General features: G+C 47.3%; 2 protein-coding genes across 3 annotated transcripts in view; one reads left to right on the forward strand and one right to left on the reverse strand.

The window, feature by feature from the left end:
- The window catches only part of LOC117983527 (kynurenine/alpha-aminoadipate aminotransferase, mitochondrial), a 154,650-nt gene extending 137,728 nt beyond the window's left edge, over positions 1–16,922 (forward strand). For both annotated transcript variants that reach the window (XM_069499983.1, XM_034970095.2), the window contains one exon: positions 16,912–16,922. The gene's annotated coding sequence lies outside the window, so the exon portion shown is untranslated. The remainder of the gene's footprint in view (positions 1–16,911) is intronic.
- Positions 648–2,089, reverse strand: LOC117984129 (actin, muscle). The gene has a single exon (XM_069499535.1). The coding sequence runs from the start codon at positions 2,014–2,016 to the stop codon at positions 886–888; it is 1,131 nt and encodes a 376-aa protein (XP_069355636.1). The 5' UTR covers positions 2,017–2,089; the 3' UTR covers positions 648–885.
- Positions 16,923–18,321: the final 1,399 nt, after the last annotated feature.

Here is an 18,321-nt window from a genome sequence, read left to right on the forward strand (position 1 = left end):
CAGACTACAAACTATAAACAGAGATAACCGAATCGGAATCAAAGAATAGCTAACGATCGCGAGGAGCCATCGACCAACCAAAACAACGTGAGTCAGAAACTGGAGCCGAGGGGCAGGCGTGGGACGCCAGCTCAAAACATTCGCCTGAAAACATTGTGATCATAGAGCAGTGTCGCGCCAGTGGTGACGTCACGCCGCAGTCGGCGGGAGCCGCGTATATATAGCGCGGCCACCACGCCAATAGCGCCCCTGTGTCCAGCGCGCTAGGCTCAAGTTTCTGTGGCGACAGGCGCCTCCCGATTTCGATAAAATTAGAAAACGGTTGGAACGCGGGAGCTGTGTTGCCTATTTATGGTAGTGCATGCGTCGGCTAATTCGGAACCGTGGGGCAGCTATAGTTAGCCTGCGTCGGGGCCGGCCGGTGCCAGCCGCAGCAGGCCCGTGACGACAGACCTCGTCACGGCTCGCCGGATGTAACGTTCGAGAACGAACGAGGGAGGGGGAGGGGGGGGAGGGAGTCTAATCAAAAACGAAAGTCAACGAGTGTATAAAAAGAAATAATGTAATTAAAATAAATAAATTAACCGTTTATTTATTAATTACATTTTGGCGCGAGATCCACAACGATCCCAAATATATTAAAAATAAAAAAGAAAAATTAAATTTATATAAATTTTACAATAAATTACATTACGATAGATGGCGTTATATTAGATGTTCAGTTCTGTCAGGTATCACTACGCGACGTACAAATGCTTGCGTTCCTCTCTCTCTCTCACTACACACAGCACTCGCTCACGCGGCCGCAGCGCCCCGGGCGCGTGGGGCTCCGTGGCTCCGGGGCTCCGGGGCGGCGCGGGGGCGGCGCGAGGGTTAACGAGATGCTTAGAAGCACTTGCGGTGGACGATGCCGGGGCCGGACTCGTCGTACTCCTCCTTGGAGATCCACATCTGCTGGAAGGTGGACAGCGACGCGAGGATGGAGCCTCCGATCCAGACGGAGTACTTCCTCTCCGGGGGCGCGATGATCTTGATCTTGATGGTGGAGGGCGCGAGCGCGGTGATCTCCTTCTGCATCCTGTCGGCGATACCGGGGTACATGGTGGTGCCGCCCGACATGACGGTGTTGGCGTACAGGTCCTTGCGGATGTCGACGTCGCACTTCATGATGGAGTTGTACACGGTCTCGTGGATGCCGCACGACTCCATGCCCAGGAACGAAGGCTGGAACAGGGCTTCGGGGCAGCGGAACCTCTCGTTGCCGATGGTGATGACCTGACCGTCGGGAAGCTCGTACGACTTCTCGAGCGACGTGGAGGCGGCGGCGGTGGCCATCTCCTGCTCGAAGTCGAGGGCGACGTAGCACAGCTTCTCCTTGATGTCGCGCACGATTTCCCGCTCGGCGGTGGTGGTGAAGGAGTAGCCCCTCTCGGTGAGGATCTTCATGAGGTAGTCGGTCAAGTCGCGGCCGGCCAAGTCCAGACGCAGGATGGCGTGCGGCAGCGCGTACCCCTCGTAGATGGGCACGGTGTGGGACACGCCGTCGCCGGAGTCCAGCACGATGCCGGTGGTGCGGCCGGACGCGTACAGCGAGAGCACGGCCTGGATGGCCACGTACATGGCGGGCGAGTTGAACGTCTCGAACATGATCTGCGTCATCTTCTCCCTGTTGGCTTTGGGGTTGAGGGGCGCCTCGGTCAGCAGGACCGGGTGCTCCTCGGGGGCGACGCGCAGCTCGTTGTAGAAGGTGTGGTGCCAGATCTTCTCCATGTCGTCCCAGTTGGTGATGATGCCGTGCTCGATGGGGTACTTCAGGGTGAGGATACCTCTCTTGCTCTGGGCCTCGTCTCCCACGTACGAGTCCTTCTGGCCCATGCCGACCATCACGCCCTGATGCCTGGGGCGGCCCACGATGGACGGGAAGACGGCGCGCGGCGCGTCGTCGCCGGCGAACCCGGCCTTGCACATGCCGGAGCCGTTGTCCACTACGAGCGCAGCAACATCGTCGTCGCACATCTTGGTTTCGTGGGGGTGTGTGGACGCGTGGAAGTTGACTCTACGGCAGCGAGACTGCGAGTGCGGCGGAGAGCGGAGCCGCGCGCTTATATAGCGGCCGCCACGCCGCCGCCGCGCGCCATACAAGGCGCGCCGCGCTCCCGCCGCGCAGCACCAGCCTGCAGCCCTGCAGCCGCCGGCTCCAGCTGCAGCAGCCTCGCCAGGCTTCGCGGGGCGCCCGGGGGCGGCGCGCACGCAGGCCTCGCTCGCTCGCCGCGCGCCAAACAAACCGATAACAACCAAATATTTACCCATACCATACGTTACCACAAAACAATTTAGGTAATCTATGAAATGGATGGGGAGCACAATAAGCATACAACCTCATAAAATACGTTTTTAGGAGCATTTTAGCAAATTAAAATCTAAGTAAAGTACCTACCTAGTTGAGAATTATACTATTATTCCAAAACCAGGGGGTAAAAAGAGCAGCAGGTGAAAAGTCCAGTACTAAGGTTTCATCGAATAACTAGGAATGATTCGCTCTATATTCCACATGACCTGATCTTTATAAATTATGAACCGACAAGATTCCGGCTGAAAAGCTTAAACCGGGAAACTTGCATAAGCTTTATACGGAAAGCTTTATACGGGAAACTTGCATAAGCTTTATACGGAAAGCTTTATACGGGAAACTTGCATAAGCTTTATACGGAAAGTTACATATTACCAATCAAACGTAACCGACCACACCTGTCTCCACAAATAGCCGGCCAATGCACCCGCATGCACCCGCATGCACACTGCACACTGCACGTGCCACACGTGCGACCGTCACCTCACACCAGACACTTCCATATACATTGTCCGCTCTTTAAGGCCGCCGAAAGATAGTGTAGTGTTATTGTCAGAAGTGTAAATGAAGAACGTTGAAAACTACGAAGTCGATTTTAATAATGTGATCTCAATACTTTTTCAGGATGAATTTTATGAATGAATGATTTTAGAAGGAATATATTAATATATCACAGGGACGAATACAATATCTACAAATATCTTAAAACAATATTAAAGTAGGAAAATATTCTCCTCGCGATTTACGAGGAACACATTTCACAATGGAATTCCGATAAGTAAGGATTGCGATTATTTTAAGTGGTGATAATATTGTATTCGACATTTTCCTGTAGGTACTTAATATTAGGCTTCGATCATGAAGTAGGTATACTTTGACAATCTACTTGTATTATGATACTGCACCGCAAGTCAACAGTACGAAGTACGCACGTAGCACAAACAGTACAAACGACAATCGAAACAACAACTCATCAGCTGCAGTATTGTTGGAGGTACGTTTGACAGCATTGCAGCGTGCAGCGTGCAGCGTGCAGCGTGCAGCGTGCAGCGTGCAGCGTGCAGCGTGTAGCTGTGGTTAGACGATTGTGTGGTGTAGCCAGTAGCCACATACCTACTTCTGTTTTGTACACGTAAAAGAATATTTTTTTTCAAGTCTCCAAATATTTTATAGATTTTGATGGATGATTCAGAATTTATAAAATAATGTCACCACTTCAAATATTGCAGGTGGACGAAAAACAATCATATTATAAATGCAAAAGTGTGTTTGTTTGTTGGTTTGACATTCAATCACGCAACGGAGCAACGGATTGACGTGAGTTTTTGAATGAGTATAGTTGAAGACCTGGAAAGTGACATAGGCTACTTTTTATCCTGGAAAATCAAGGTGTTCCCACGGGATTTTTAAAAACCTAAACCACGCGAACGAAGTGGCGGGTATTAGCTAGTCCTGTAAATTTTAACTATACTTATTATAGGCATGCACTTGACTTCAAGCGCGGAGGTGCGGCGCGCCCAGTGCCCAGTGCCCAGTGCCCAGTGCCCAGTTCCCACAGACTAGCTACAGACAGACCTGCAAGAGGCCTGTTCACTCTACTTCTGAAGCTCACCATACTGTAGCCTGTAGGTGACGACGAAACCGGAAGCCAGTAGGTCATTCTAGTAGTACGTATTAGAAACGAGGAAGCGGATCGCTTCGTACGACTTACACTATGTAGGAGTGCAGATCTTTGCGATGCCTCGTGTCGGTTGCTAGTGTCAGATTTATGCTCTTCATTTACCGCTGGCCCACTACAGAGCACAAGTCTCCTCTCCGAATGAGAAGGGCCTAAGTCCGCTACGCTGGCCCAGCGCGGATTAGCCACTTTACACTTCTTTGTGAACATTATGGAGAACTCTCAGGATGCTGGTTTCCTCACGATGTTTTCCTTTACCGCGCTAAGCGAGGGATATTTGAAATTGCATATAACGCACATTACTCCGCTACGCCGCGGCCGGCGCGGCGATGAGTTGATGTACCTCTGTGCGTGGTGCTGGTGGTGCTGGTGGTGCTGGTGGTGCTGGTGGTGCTGGTGGTGCTGGTGGTGCTGCTGCAGCGGCGGATATAAATACACGGCAAGTTCAGTGCCGACCCCTCCGGCCGACGGCCGCGGGCCACGCGCGCAGGTGGCCACGCGCGCAGAGGGCCACGCACGCAGAGGGCTACGCGTGCAGCGGGCCACTATATAGATAAACTATTTATTGGCCACACTGGGGTATTACAGATCACATCGCGGTACAACAGGTATACGATTCTGTAACGCTAACACTAACATCTATGTCCGCTGTATTCACATATCAATAAATACTAGCTGATGCCCGCGACTTCATCCGCGTGGATTTAAGTTTTCCAAAATCCCGTGGGAACTAGTTAATTTTCCGGGATAAAAAGTACCCTATGTGCTAATCCAGGGTATAGTCTATCTCCATTTCAAATTTCAGCCAAATCCGTCCATTCGTTTTTGCGTGAACACACACACACACACACACACACACACACACACACACACACACACACACATACAAACTTTCGCCTTTATAATATTTGTTGGGATTATGAATTACTTTTGTTCTCCCATCTGTATAAATAGAGCCCCAAAACATTATTTATGATCTTATAAAATTAATACCTAAATTACATTATACTTAGCTGCAGATTTTGTTACAAGTTAAATAACAGCAAATAGATAACAATATATTTTATTCAGTTGAAATGTTTTAAACATTAAGAATTATTTTACATAATTTTAATCTCCATACGCATAAGCCACTTCAGTATTCATATTAAATCTTTTATCGTTGACCGATCTCCCAATTAGCGGCCGTCAAGTTGATACCCTGCGATAAGCGATAACATCATCTCACGTAATTGGCGATAATCGACGTGCACCCTGATCCCTCTGAAGTCTGAACCACCGAACGAGCGTGCCACGCGGATCTAATGGCCACTCGGCTATAGTAGTAACCAACAATGAACCTACTTTCCTATAATTAGGATCACTTTTTATTCGTTTCGTGTTACGATATAAGACTTTTATAAGTTTTTAAAAACGAGCAACCCAATTTAGTATCTATTTTGAAGAGATAGAATTGATTTTGAGAAGTGTGCAAGCTTTAGTATAACGAGTGGATGAAGCCCCTACCGTCCCTACCGTTGCAGTTGCATTCAGATTAGGTAGAGATAACAGCTATTACTGTTTCTGGTACATATTCCCATGACCCCCATGGGTTGTTATTATCAAATTCATAACCGACAACATGCTAACAGATTTAGGATTTAATGAAGTAAGTATACGGTCTTACAATACCTAACTATTAGTATCTAATCATTTCCAAAGTTTTATTTAAATATTTAAAATTGTACTCAATTGGAAATGAACAGCGACAAACAAAAAATAATAAATTGAAATCTAACTCAATTATGTGACTGCATATTATTATGTGTTACTTAAAACCGGAGAATTTCTAGTAGGTGTAGGTAGATATGATAATAAGGAATTATAATAATTATTTAATATCTAACTATGCTTGGGAACTCAAATCCATACAAAATCAACCCAGAAAGGAAACAAACAAATTAGGTAGAAATGCATACGAAAAGTTCCGACGTGATAAAGATGCCCCGAAAAGATTATAAATCAATTAGCAACCGAATTGGTGCAATAATGGTTCATTCAGACGCGTGCCGGGTAGCGCATGGTAGCGCAGGGTAGCGCAGGGTAGTGCAGGGTAGCGGGTAGCGGGTAGCGGGCAGCGGGTAGCGGGTAGCGGCCCCAGAGACTAGCAGAGCTAATAAACTGACAAATTAAATCAACCGAGATTCACAACAAAGAGTAGCAACTCGCAGACAGGTGACTCACACTTATCTACTTAAATATACCTATTTAGTTTTGAACTCCCAGTTATTCTAATGGGTTGAGCTTACCTAAGAAACTGTTTAGTGATCGAAAATAAAGTAATTTATACAAAAAATCTAAAAGGTCTTCAAGAGTTCAAAAAGGAAGGTAAAACTGTAATGCCAACGAGTACAGAGTACGGAGCGTAGCGCAGTTGTATATACGCGTACTTAGTATCGTACGACTGTGACATAGCTGTCTACGCTCCGCACTCCCTACTGATCATATAAACATTTCCTTATCAGGTATATCGTCGCAGTCAGTTACTATTACATATATCTAGTGGCACGCGAAGTCGTTGGAAAGCCTGGAGCACCGCAGTGACGTTAGCTCTCTATGCGTGTTCTATCGCCTGTATAATGGGGAGTGCTCTGAAGAGCTTTTTGACCTCATTCCACCCTATTCTTTCTACAACCGCACCACCGTAAGGAATTTCACCCTCACCACCTGGGTGTCTGGTGCACTTCAACCGTCCGCTGCGCCAGATCCTTCTTTCCACGCACGTGCAAACTGTGGAACCAACTCCCATCGGTGGTGTTCCCACTAGACTATAACATGGGGTTATTCAAGGGGCGGACCAACAAATTTCTAAAAGGCTGCCAACGCATCGGCGGTTCCTCTGGTGCTGCCAATGTTCACGGGCGGCGGTAATCACTTAACATCAGGTGACCCGCCTGCTCGTTTGCTCGCTATATCTATTAAAAAAAAAAGAGGGGCGGTAAGAATGGAGAAGTTATGTCTGCAAAACATAAAGGACTGGAATGAAAACAGTCGGAGAACTATTCCTAGCCATGCACAAGTTTACTTTAAAACTGACTGTTGACCTTCAGCTGTAGTGGTGAGTTAATGAAGAGATGCGAGCCGGTACACAGATTGCAACGGACGCGGAATGCATATCTTTAGGTAGATCGCTGGCAGTAGAATGTTGGTTGCTTGGCAGAGATCGCTGGCAGTAGAATGTTGGTTGCTTGGCAGAGATCGCTGGCAGTAGAATGTTGGTTGCTTGGCAGAGATCGCTGGCAGTAGAATGTTGGTTGCTTGGCAGAGATCGCTGGCAGTAGAATGTTGGTTGCTTGGCAGAGATCGCTCCAAAGCGATAAGGCCGCCAAATTGTACTACTACTTTTGTGTTTCTTATTATGATGGTGTAGACTGTAGAGTAAAGCATATTTCAATTCAATTCAATTCAATACAATCCACCTTATAGTATCTACTAAAAGTGAGCAATTTATGTTCAGACAGAACGCAAAAAAGAATGCTAGTCACGTTTCAATAAGTATACAGTGTGAGTTAGGCACAATTCCCCGGTCGCGTCTGCGGGGCGGCTTGCTCTGTGGCAAGGAGCGCGCGGGCGCGTGCGCGTCGCGTGCGCGCTGCGAGCATGGCACTAATTGACCAGCGCCGCTGTACACTGCTGGCCCGACGAATTGTGCACTGCGCCACACATTAGCTCCAAACATCGAGTACGCTTATACTGCCTAAATAATACGACAAATGAAAAAAGTATTACATATAAAACAAATTACTTACTTCGCATTTTTTTGAAAAGTTAAGAAAAGAGTTGGTCTGTTATAATAGTGGCTCCACATAGTTATGCTAACCGATGGATTCATGTTACTTCTATGTCTAGAAATACTCATACTTCGTAGAGCAACGGTTAGCAGTTTCATTACCACTCTCCTAATACATTAAATACTTAATAATCTTCGTTTTAAATACTATATTAAGTCTAATGTAAAACAACGGGTACTTACCACGACTAATATGATGACCAAATACGTCACTATCGATGTTTCGAACCAGTTACATGGGTCGTAGTCGCGGTGGGACAGTAGCTTTCTCTTTCTTCCGCACGAACTTCACGAGTTCAGCAAAGTACATTCACAACGTCATATTTACTGCTTTGCAGACTGCAGTCTTGCGAATCTCAATCACTCCACGCACTAATCTAGGTGGCGCTATTGTGCCATTGTTAGTCGTGGTACTTACGTGTCAGTTATTTACATTCAATTCGTTTTGGTAATAATTTACATTACGCCCGCAGTGCACGCGTCGGTGCACAGTGCGCGCTTCCCTGCGCCCGCAGTGCACGCGCAAGTATAGTCGGTGCACAGTGCGCGCTTCCCTGCGCCCGCAGTGCACGCGCAAGTATAGTCGGTGCGCAGTGCACGCGCAAGTATAGTCGGTGCGCAGTGCACGCGCAAGTATAGTCGGTGCGCAGCGTACGCGCAAGTGTAGTCGGTGCCCAGTGCGCACTTCCCTGCGCCCGCAGCGTACGCGCAAGTATAGTTGGTGCCCAGTGCGCACTTCCCTGCGCCCGCAGCGTACGCGCAAGTATAGTTGGTGCCCAGTGCGCACTTCCCTGGGCCCGCAGCGTACGCGCAAGTATAGTTGGTGCCCAGTGCGCACTTCCCTGGGCCCGCAGTGTACGCGGTAATCTCGCGCGATAATATCGCTTGCGGCTCGTTTGCCACATTAATTGCCCATTGTTGCCGCTCGCTGCCGCCCGCTGCCGATTGTTGCCGATTGTTGCCGATTGTTGCTCTTTTGGGACGCCACGTGGCCGTTATTAAGTTGACAGATTGTATTAGCTGTCACTCTGCGCGTTCAGTGATTCAGTGGCGCCGCTAATTGGTTGGAAGTAAACGTTTATTTTGTCCAATTGCTTCATTTTACTGTTAAGGTTAAGTAATTTAGCTGAGCCCTAAAATAATTACAAATTGGTGATCATTATGATTGGACTAATTATTCTCTCGGAACTGCAGACTTCATGAAGATTTTATGAACACGTCCCCGCACATTCCTACAGTCAGTCAGTATCTCAACGCGCCGGTCCACGTGTACCTACTCCTCGATCTTCAACATCTATACTAATAAGTATTTATTAGGGTACCGTGGAACGACATAAAATTCTATTCGGAATTAGATGGGTTTGTAAGTTTCGAAGTATGTGGTAAGTAGGTACATGTAGAGCGGTGGAGTTGTGACCGTTTGTCGTACTGACCTCGCCGGCAAGTTGTGACCGCTTGTCGTACTGACCTCGCCGGCAAGTTGTGACCGCTTGTCGTACTGACCTCGCCGGCAAGTTGTGACCGCTTGTCGTACTGACCTCGCCGGCAAGTTGTGACCGCTTGTCGTACTGACCTCGCCGGCAAGTTGTGACCGCTTGTCGTACCGACCTCGCCGGCAAGTTGTGACCGCTTGTCGTACCGACCTCGCCGGCAAGTTGTGACCGCTTGTCGTACCGACCTCGCCGGCAAGTTGTGACCGCTTGTCGTACCGACCTCGCCGGCAAGTTGTGACCGTTTGTCGTACCGACCTCGCCGGCAAGTTGTGACCGCTTGTCGTACCGACCTCGCCGGCAAGTTGTGACCGCTTGTCGTACCGACCTCGCCGGCAAGTTGTGACCGCTTGTCGTACCGACCTCGCCGGCAAGTTGTGACCGTTTGTCGTACCGACCTCGCCGGCAAGTTGTGACCGCTTGTCGTACCGACCTCGCCGGCAAGTTGTGACCGCTTGTCGTACCGACCTCGCCGGCAAGTTGTGACCGCTTGTCGTACTAACATCGCCGGCAAGTTGTGACCGCTTGTCGTACTGACCTCGCCGGCAAGTTGTGACCGCTTGCCGTACTGACCTCGCCGGCAAGTTGTGACCGCTTGCCGTACTGACCTCGCCGGCAAGTTGTGACCGCTTGTCGTACCGACCTCGCCGGCAAGTTGTGACCGCTTGTCGTACCGACCTCGCCGGCAAGTTGTGACCGCTTGTCGTACCGACCTCGCCGGCAAGTTGTGACCGCTTGTCGTACCGACCTCGCCGGCAAGTTGTGACCGCTTGTCGTACCGACCTCGCCGGCAAGTTGTGACCGCTTGTCGTACCGACCTCGCCGGCAAGTTGTGACCGTTTGTCGTACCGACCTCGCCGGCAAGTTGTGACCGCTTGTCGTACCGACCTCGCCGGCAAGTTGTGACCGCTTGTCGTACCGACCTCGCCGGCAAGTTGTGACCGCTTGTCGTACTAACATCGCCGGCAAGTTGTGACCGCTTGTCGTACTGACCTCGCCGGCAAGTTGTGACCGCTTGCAGTACTGACCTCGCCGGCAAGTTGTGACCGCTTGCCGTACTGACCTCGCCGGCAAGTTGTGACCGCTTGTCGTACCGACCTCGCCGGCAAGTTGTGACCGCTTGTCGTACCGACCTCGCCGGCAAGTTGTGACCGCTTGTCGTACCGACCTCGCCGGCAAGTTGTGACCGCTTGTCGTACCGACCTCGCCGGCAAGTTGTGACCGCTTGTCGTACCGACCTCGCCGGCAAGTTGTGACCGCTTGTCGTACCGACCTCGCCGGCAAGTGGCAACGCGGAATTTTGATTATTGTTTATTTATTGTTTGTCTATACTTAGTGTCAAAAGATTTTGTAAGTTTAGATACAGGAGGTAATCTCTCTCATCTGATTTCAAAAATTCTTTCATTAATAGATAGCTGACTACATTATCTTCGAGCGCTATAGGCTATAAAATAGAAAATATGTATCGCGGACAAATTCGCGGGCCAAAGCTAGTAGGCTTGTATGTGTAAAGGTAGGTAAGAAGTATGATTATAAGAAGGTTTATTTGTTCGGTGCTGGTTCCCACGCCTGTCGCCGCGCGCCGCCGCACCGCCGCGCCGCCGCACCGCCGCACCGCCGCGCCGCCGCACCGCCACGCCGCCGCACCGCCGCGCCGCCGCACCGCCACGCCGCCGCACCGCCGCGCCGCCGCGCCGGGCAGCGACGGTTCCGTATTGTTGGATAAACAATAACACAAAGGGTCACCTCACCGCTGCCGGTGCCGGGCTTTGCTGCATAACGAGCCAACGAGCCAATTCAATGATTTGCCATTGACGCGTGTGTATGGCCATTGGCCATACACACGCGTGCCGTACGTTGGCCGTACATTATGAAAACAATAACGGTGATAGCTACTTGGATGTCTCATGAAACATAAATGGTACGAGAGAATGCTTTTCCAGGGTACATAATCTAAGAGTTAATCTCGAGTTAATACAGATAAAGATCTAAATATATAACAGTAAAAGCTGACTGACTGACTGACTGACTGACTGATCTATCGACGCTCAGCTCAAACTACTGGACGTATCGGAATAAAATTTGGCATGCAGATAGCTATTATAAATAACGTACCTATAGACATCCCGCTAAGAAAGGATTTTGAGAAATTCAACTGCCAAGGGGGTTTAATTGGGGGATGAAATATGTATGAAAGTCCTTCATTTTTGAAGTTACATCTATGAAAATTGGTATTTGAGCTTTTAGTTAAAAATGAAGAAACACGTATTTCAGGGGAGAACCATCACCACCAAGAAGATTATAGCGAATGAAAGTCCGCCATTTATCAAGATCGGACACGCTCGCCCTCGTGTGTGGCGCGCGCTTTCATTTATTAGATTGTGGTTCTAGTTCTATCTCAGGAGATATAGTAAAAAGAAACAAAATATGATAACAATACAATCCGCGTGGTGACGGCGGTATATTTAGCGCACGCCCAGTGTGTCAGTGTGCCGGCCCACGGCCGCGACGCGCCCGCGCCGACTCAAACATTCGCAATGCCATTTCTTAGTTTTACCCAATGAACAACAAGCTTAATTTGCTACGATTCCAGCATGCGACACGCATCGTCCGCTCTCCCACTACTACACATGCAGGAAAAGCAAGCAATACATATTGCCGTAACCATCACACAGCCTCTCTGTAGTCAGCGTGCACGTCTCCCTCCGACACCGGGGCGTCCTCAGGAGATGTCGACTGTATGGCGACACATTGCCCTGTGCAATTGCATTATAGTAACATACGATGGACGTCCGCTAATGAACGCCTGCTGTACGCGTGGGCGTCAATTTGCTGAGGAGGCAACATTTCGTCTTTCATTTGTTTATTTTGTTGAGCATTGGGCCTCGACTGTGATCTCATATGTTGGTGGTATTCGGTGCCGCAGTGTATGATGGCAGTGGGCTAACCTGGCAGTGATGGCAGTGGGCTAACCTGGCAGGAGACGTGTGTCCCTAGTAAGTATTCGGTGACGCAGTGTATGATGGTAGTGGGCTAACCTGGCAGTGATGGTAGCGAGCTAACCTGGCAGGAGACGTATGTCCCTAGTAAGCATTCAACCCTTAAACGGTTCGTAGAAGGAATCGTAATTCGCAACAGAACACGGTGAAGTCGCTCGGCGGTAGAGAGTGGTCACTGGTCGCTGGTCCCTGGTCGCTGGTCCCTGGTCGCTGGTCACACACTCGGCGCCATTATCAGCTTCAACTCATTGGTCTGACCGACCCGGGCAAACACCTTTAACTTTGCACTTCAAAATATTAAAATATATCACTTGCTTTATCATGTATCATTGGTATTCATAGTCGCGACACGGCGCCAGGGGCTTCTTTAGAGGACGACTCAAACGATGTCATATTCAAACTTTATACAATGCATTCAAGTTGTGTGTGACACATGTCGTCTCTTATGACTATGAATTCCGGTTTCCATGTTTTCAAAGGTATGTGAAATCGGCTAAGTCGCACTGAGCCAGCGTGGCGGACTATGCCCTAAACCCTTTTCATTCTAAGAGAATTGTGCTCAATAGTGAGCCGGCTATAGGATGATGATATATTAATAATAATTATATTATAACATGCCAGTCAGTCAGTTTATGCTTTTATGATATTATAATATTATGTGTATTTACATCTTCTCTATATATATTATATAAAAATGAATCGCTGAATATGTTGCTGATCGCAAATCTCGAGAACAGGTGCACCGATTTTCCTAATTCTTTTTTTATAATATTCTTTGAAGTACTAGGATGGTTCTTACGGAGAATTTTTTTAAAAAAAGAAAAAGAATCGACTGTAGAAGTTCGCCGGGGCAGCTAGTATACAATAAAAAAATTATTGTTTTCTATTCATTGGGCCTTGTAAGGCGGTGCGCGGCGGCGTGAGTGGCGTGAGTGGCGTGAGTAGCGTGAGTGGCGTGAGTGGCGTGAGTGGCGTGAGTGGCGTGAGTGGCGTGAGCTACGCGCGGCTCGTAGCCCGTAGGCGTCGCGCGCCGCTGTACTACGCTCTCGCACCACGTGCTATTCCGACACTCATTCAGGAGGAGCGAGACGACAACACTACTCCGCTGAAAAACACCTACGCGGGACTGAAACGGAACGACTGCAGCGCAACACCATTTCAGGCGAAACCTATTGCAATGCAATTCTCTAGCAGAGCGTACGGGACGAGTCGCCGACGAGGAGAACGCGACCTTATCGCGAGCGAGCAGAGTTGACTTCGGCTCGCGGGGCGCGTGTTTAGTTATTCCTGGATTTACACAGCGCGGAACAAATTTCATTTCAACCGCTAAAAGTTTAAAGTGCAATTTAAATATCGTGGGCGCAGCGGGGGCCGACGAGATCCACGCTCGGTCCGCCGCTCGGCCGCCGACACGGCGTCGGAGTCCGACACAGACACGTACAGGACGGCGACACTGTGCCGCGTTTTGCCCTCAGTTGGAAAATGCCCAAACACCTCCGAGATACGATTTATAATAACAGACAGGTGGAGTACGAGTACCGCGTCGTGGGTGCGAGCGAGAGTGAGCTCTGCGCGGAGCGCGGAGGGTGTGAAGTCGGGCGGCAGCGGCGTGTGTAAGATATTATTAGAATGTTGCAGAATGCGCGTCGAGCTGACTTATTTGGTGAGAGCGGCGCGCGGGCTCGCGGCTCGCGGCTCGCGGCTCGCGGCGCGCGGGCTCGCGGCTCGCGGCTCGCGGTGAGGTAGCCAGCACGATCAACTGATTAATCATTCATGTACTGACAGGTTTTTAAGCAACTTCCTTTTTTGTTTTTAAGGGTGGATTTCCCAACAGCAAAATTCGCACGACATGGGTGAAATCGGTACCTACTGTCCAACGTTAGTATAAAGATCTAATAATTTTTTCTAGGTAGAATAGGTAGATACCTATGCGAGACAATAAATATTTATTTATTAAGACTGCAGTTTAGGAAATAAATTTTTTTTAAAGCCCCGAATTTATCATTTCGGTAGCTGTCCTCACAACCTTTTTCAATGTAATTTCCCTCATAAATCAAAAAGTATTGCTTATTTAGGTATATGGCTACTTTTATTTAAATTGTGAATAGTGACAGTAGGTATAGTTATAAAATAATTTTATGATAATATCTATTTAGTTTAATAACTGGTAAGTAAAAATGCTTGTGTCCCAGAAAGTCCTCTCAACTCGGTGTTTTTTTTATTTTATAATCGATTGTAGTTTTGCATAGGACAACTCTAGCTCTCCCCTCGTGCGCCTAAAATTTACGTAACAGTGTGGTCTATGTGCTTATCGTGGGAGGACGTGCGCCGCACGCCGCGCGCCGCGCGCATGCGTGTACCCGCAAAAAAGTAAGTAGTTCAAATCGGTGGCATGTGACAAACTTTTTATCACTTCCGTGTACAGGTATAACTTGCCTTGCAATTAGTTAATACATTATAAAATACTATTCAAGAGTGCATAATGGCAATACGTTTATTTGTGTAATATTCATATCATCTTATAATAAATATTCTTCTTGTAATGCTAATTTTTGTCCGTATTTCTAATTTCAGTGTTAACATTTCGGTGGATTCGGTGGGCTAAATTGTCAACCGAAATGACAAAAAACTCACCAAAATGATAGAAATTCTCATTTAAATTTTTTAAATCTTAGTTATCTCATTTCGGTGGATTGCTTTATTATTTCGGCGTTTAATTGTCTCATTTTAAGGGTTCCATAGCCGAATGGCAAAAAATGTAATCCTTATAGCTTCGTCATGTCTGTCTGTCTGTCCGTCTGTCCGTCCATCCGTATAAAAAACAATAAATTTTGGGGTCCCCCATACTTAGAAATGAAACTCAAAATTTTTTTTTTCATCAAACCCAAATTTTTCAAATGTGGGGTGTATCTATGGATAGGTCTTCAAAAATTCTATTCTAATATATTTTTTTTCTAAACTGAATAGTTTGCGCGAGAGATACTTCCAAAGTGGTAAAATGTGTCCCCCCCTGTAACTTCTGAAATAAGAGAATGATAAAACTAAAAAAAAATATGATGTACCTACATTACCATGCAAACTTCAACCGCAAATTGGTTTGAACGAGATCTAGTAAGTAGTTTTTGATTTATCGTGCAAAATGTCGATAAAATACGATTGTACTACGGAACCCTCAGTGCGCGAGTCTGATTCGCACTTGGCCGGTTTTTTTTTGTGAAATCCAGAGGAATACCTAAAATTCAGAAGAACATACGTAACTAGGTTAACAAATTGTCACTCTTGATAGTATACAACTTTTCACACTTGCTAAGAGTGCAGCAATTAAGTTAAAGTGTATAGTTGAGGCTGCTCAGTAGTAAGTAATATTTAATATATTTTCAGTGAATTTTAATTTCGGTGGACAGTTTCTATCATTTCGGTGGCTACTTATATCATTTCGGTGGCTAGTTTTATCATTTCATCCAAACCATCTTTGAAGGCTAACTCACTAGGTCATGAGTCCAGCGGACTGACGGAGCGTCAGCAAGAAACTACCTCATTGCCATACGTGACTCCGCAACTAATTGGGATTTAGCTATATTTTAACATTAAGGTATTTAAACCAAGTGAGAGATGTGAAGAGGGGCAGTCTGTCGTCACACCTCGACGCAGTCTCTTAGTTAGGTAAGATTAGATTAGATTTAGGTCGTCACCATGTAAAACTCTGCATCTAACCCAGGTGCGACCAGACGTTAGGTTAAGTTAAAATGTAAAGATTTAAGAATATAAATTTAGTAAAAGCCTATCTTCGTTTCCTTCAAAAATCCTTCTGGTTGCCGCTTACGTAACTCGCAGGGCACAGTGGCAAGCAGGCAGGCTCTTTTGTTTAGTACAGAGTATCACTATGAACTAACTAACTAACACCTGGCCTAATATACAAACCCAAATCATACGTACAATATACCTCGAATACACGTCGTAGCTATGCCGTGCTCAACAGGCAACAACAACAAGGCGTGGGCTCTACCTATTGATAATACGAGACTACAACTTAATTTGTTACTTAGGTATACTTATAAAGTTCAATTTTTTTAATGTTATGACATAATTTTTTGATCACAATGAAAATCATGATGTGATCGAATCGAACATACCGGGCCCAGGAGCATGTCCCATACCATGCTAAGATGACGCAAAATGGTTCACACGAGTTTGTGCGATAATCACCACAAACCACTTGCGCTGTTTCCTGGTTTGTGAAGGGGTTTTAATTTTCAAATTCACCGGTATACTTATTATAATATTAAAGTAACAAAAATATTCGAAAATATTAGGAAATACATGAGATACACTCACACTATTGATTCTACAACACACAATGTCAAATATTTCGGTTTTTAAAAATCTCCTTTGGTTTTCTGGCACAAAAGTAGCTTATGGCCATCCCTGAGATGCAAAATGTCTCTGTACCAAAATTTAGTTGAAATCGGTTAAAACGTGAGAAGCAATTACCTACAGAGACAGAGAGACACACTTTCACATTTACAATGAGTATGGTTTTATTTTTTAAAGTAGATTGCGGGTAGATACATACCACATTTTTGGTGGACGAAAATATGTCGTTAAACCACGAAACAAGCTTCAAATCATAAGAGTATGCTTTAGTATGGATAAGGATAGGTACCACTGTTCACTTTCAACTGTCAATTGTTATTGTTGAGTTTTACAAAAAATGTAAAGCGACGAGCGTTCCAAACGCGCCCTGGTCTGAGACGAAGAGGTCACATAACCATAACATTATGCTAATTCCTAGTTCCTAAAAATGTTATTGTTAACTTAGCAATACAACAGCGAATATATTTTATTGGCTGAAGATAGTTGATAGACTAGACGTAATGATTGCTTCTTCTTATCATTGTTGTTTAGAACCGGAGACACCTTTGCAAGGCTATCTATGCACATAATTGATTGGAAAAATAGTAAATGTGAATTTGACTGTAAGCCTCTCAGCGCGAGCTCTAAATAAGGCGCGCGCTGCGACGCGCTCCGTAGCAGCACGCAGCAGCGCGCAGCGCACATCGCATGAACACTACCGCCGGACCACTTCACAGGTAGCATGTGGAAAATCATATGATATTACTGTGACGCGCTCCGTAGCAGCGCGCAGCGCTCATCGCCTAAACACTACCGCCGGACCACTTCACAGGTAGCATGTGGAAAATCATATGATATTACTGTGACGCGCTCCGTAGCAGCACGCAGCAGCGCGCAGCGCACATCGCCTAAACACTACCGCCGGACCACTTCACAGGTAGCATGTGGAAAATCATATGATATTACTGTGACGCGCTCCGTAGCAGCACGCAGCAGCGCGCAGCGCACATCGCCTAAACACTACCGCCGGACCACTTCACAGGTAGCATGTGGAAAATCATATGATATTACTGTGACGCGCTCCGTAGCAGCGCGCAGCGCTCATCGCCTAAACACTACCGCCGGACCACTTCACAGGTAGCATGTGGAAAATCATATGATATTACTGTGACGCGCTCCGTAGCAGCGCGCAGCGCTCATCGCCTAAACACTACCGCCGGACCACTTCACAGGTAGCATGTGGAAAATCATATGATATTACTGTGACGCGCTCCGTAGCAGCACGCAGCAGCGCGCAGCGCACATCGCCTAAACACTACCGCCGGACCACTTCACAGGTAGCATGTGGAAAATCATATGATATTACTGTGACGCGCTCCGTAGCAGCGCGCAGCGCTCATCGCCTAAACACTACCGCCGGACCACTTCACAGGTAGCATGTGGAAAATCATATGATATTACTGTGACGCGCTACGTAGCAGCGCGCAGCGCACATCGCCTGACCACTACCGCCGGACAACTTCACAGGTAGCATGTGGAAAATCATATGATATTACTGTGACGCGCTACGTAGCAGCGCGCAGCGCACATCGCCTGACCACTACCGCCGGACAACTTCACAG

This window comes from Maniola hyperantus, chromosome 7 (assembly GCF_902806685.2).
Source record: "Maniola hyperantus chromosome 7, iAphHyp1.2, whole genome shotgun sequence".
Taxonomy (NCBI): Eukaryota; Metazoa; Arthropoda; class Insecta; order Lepidoptera; family Nymphalidae; genus Maniola; species Maniola hyperantus.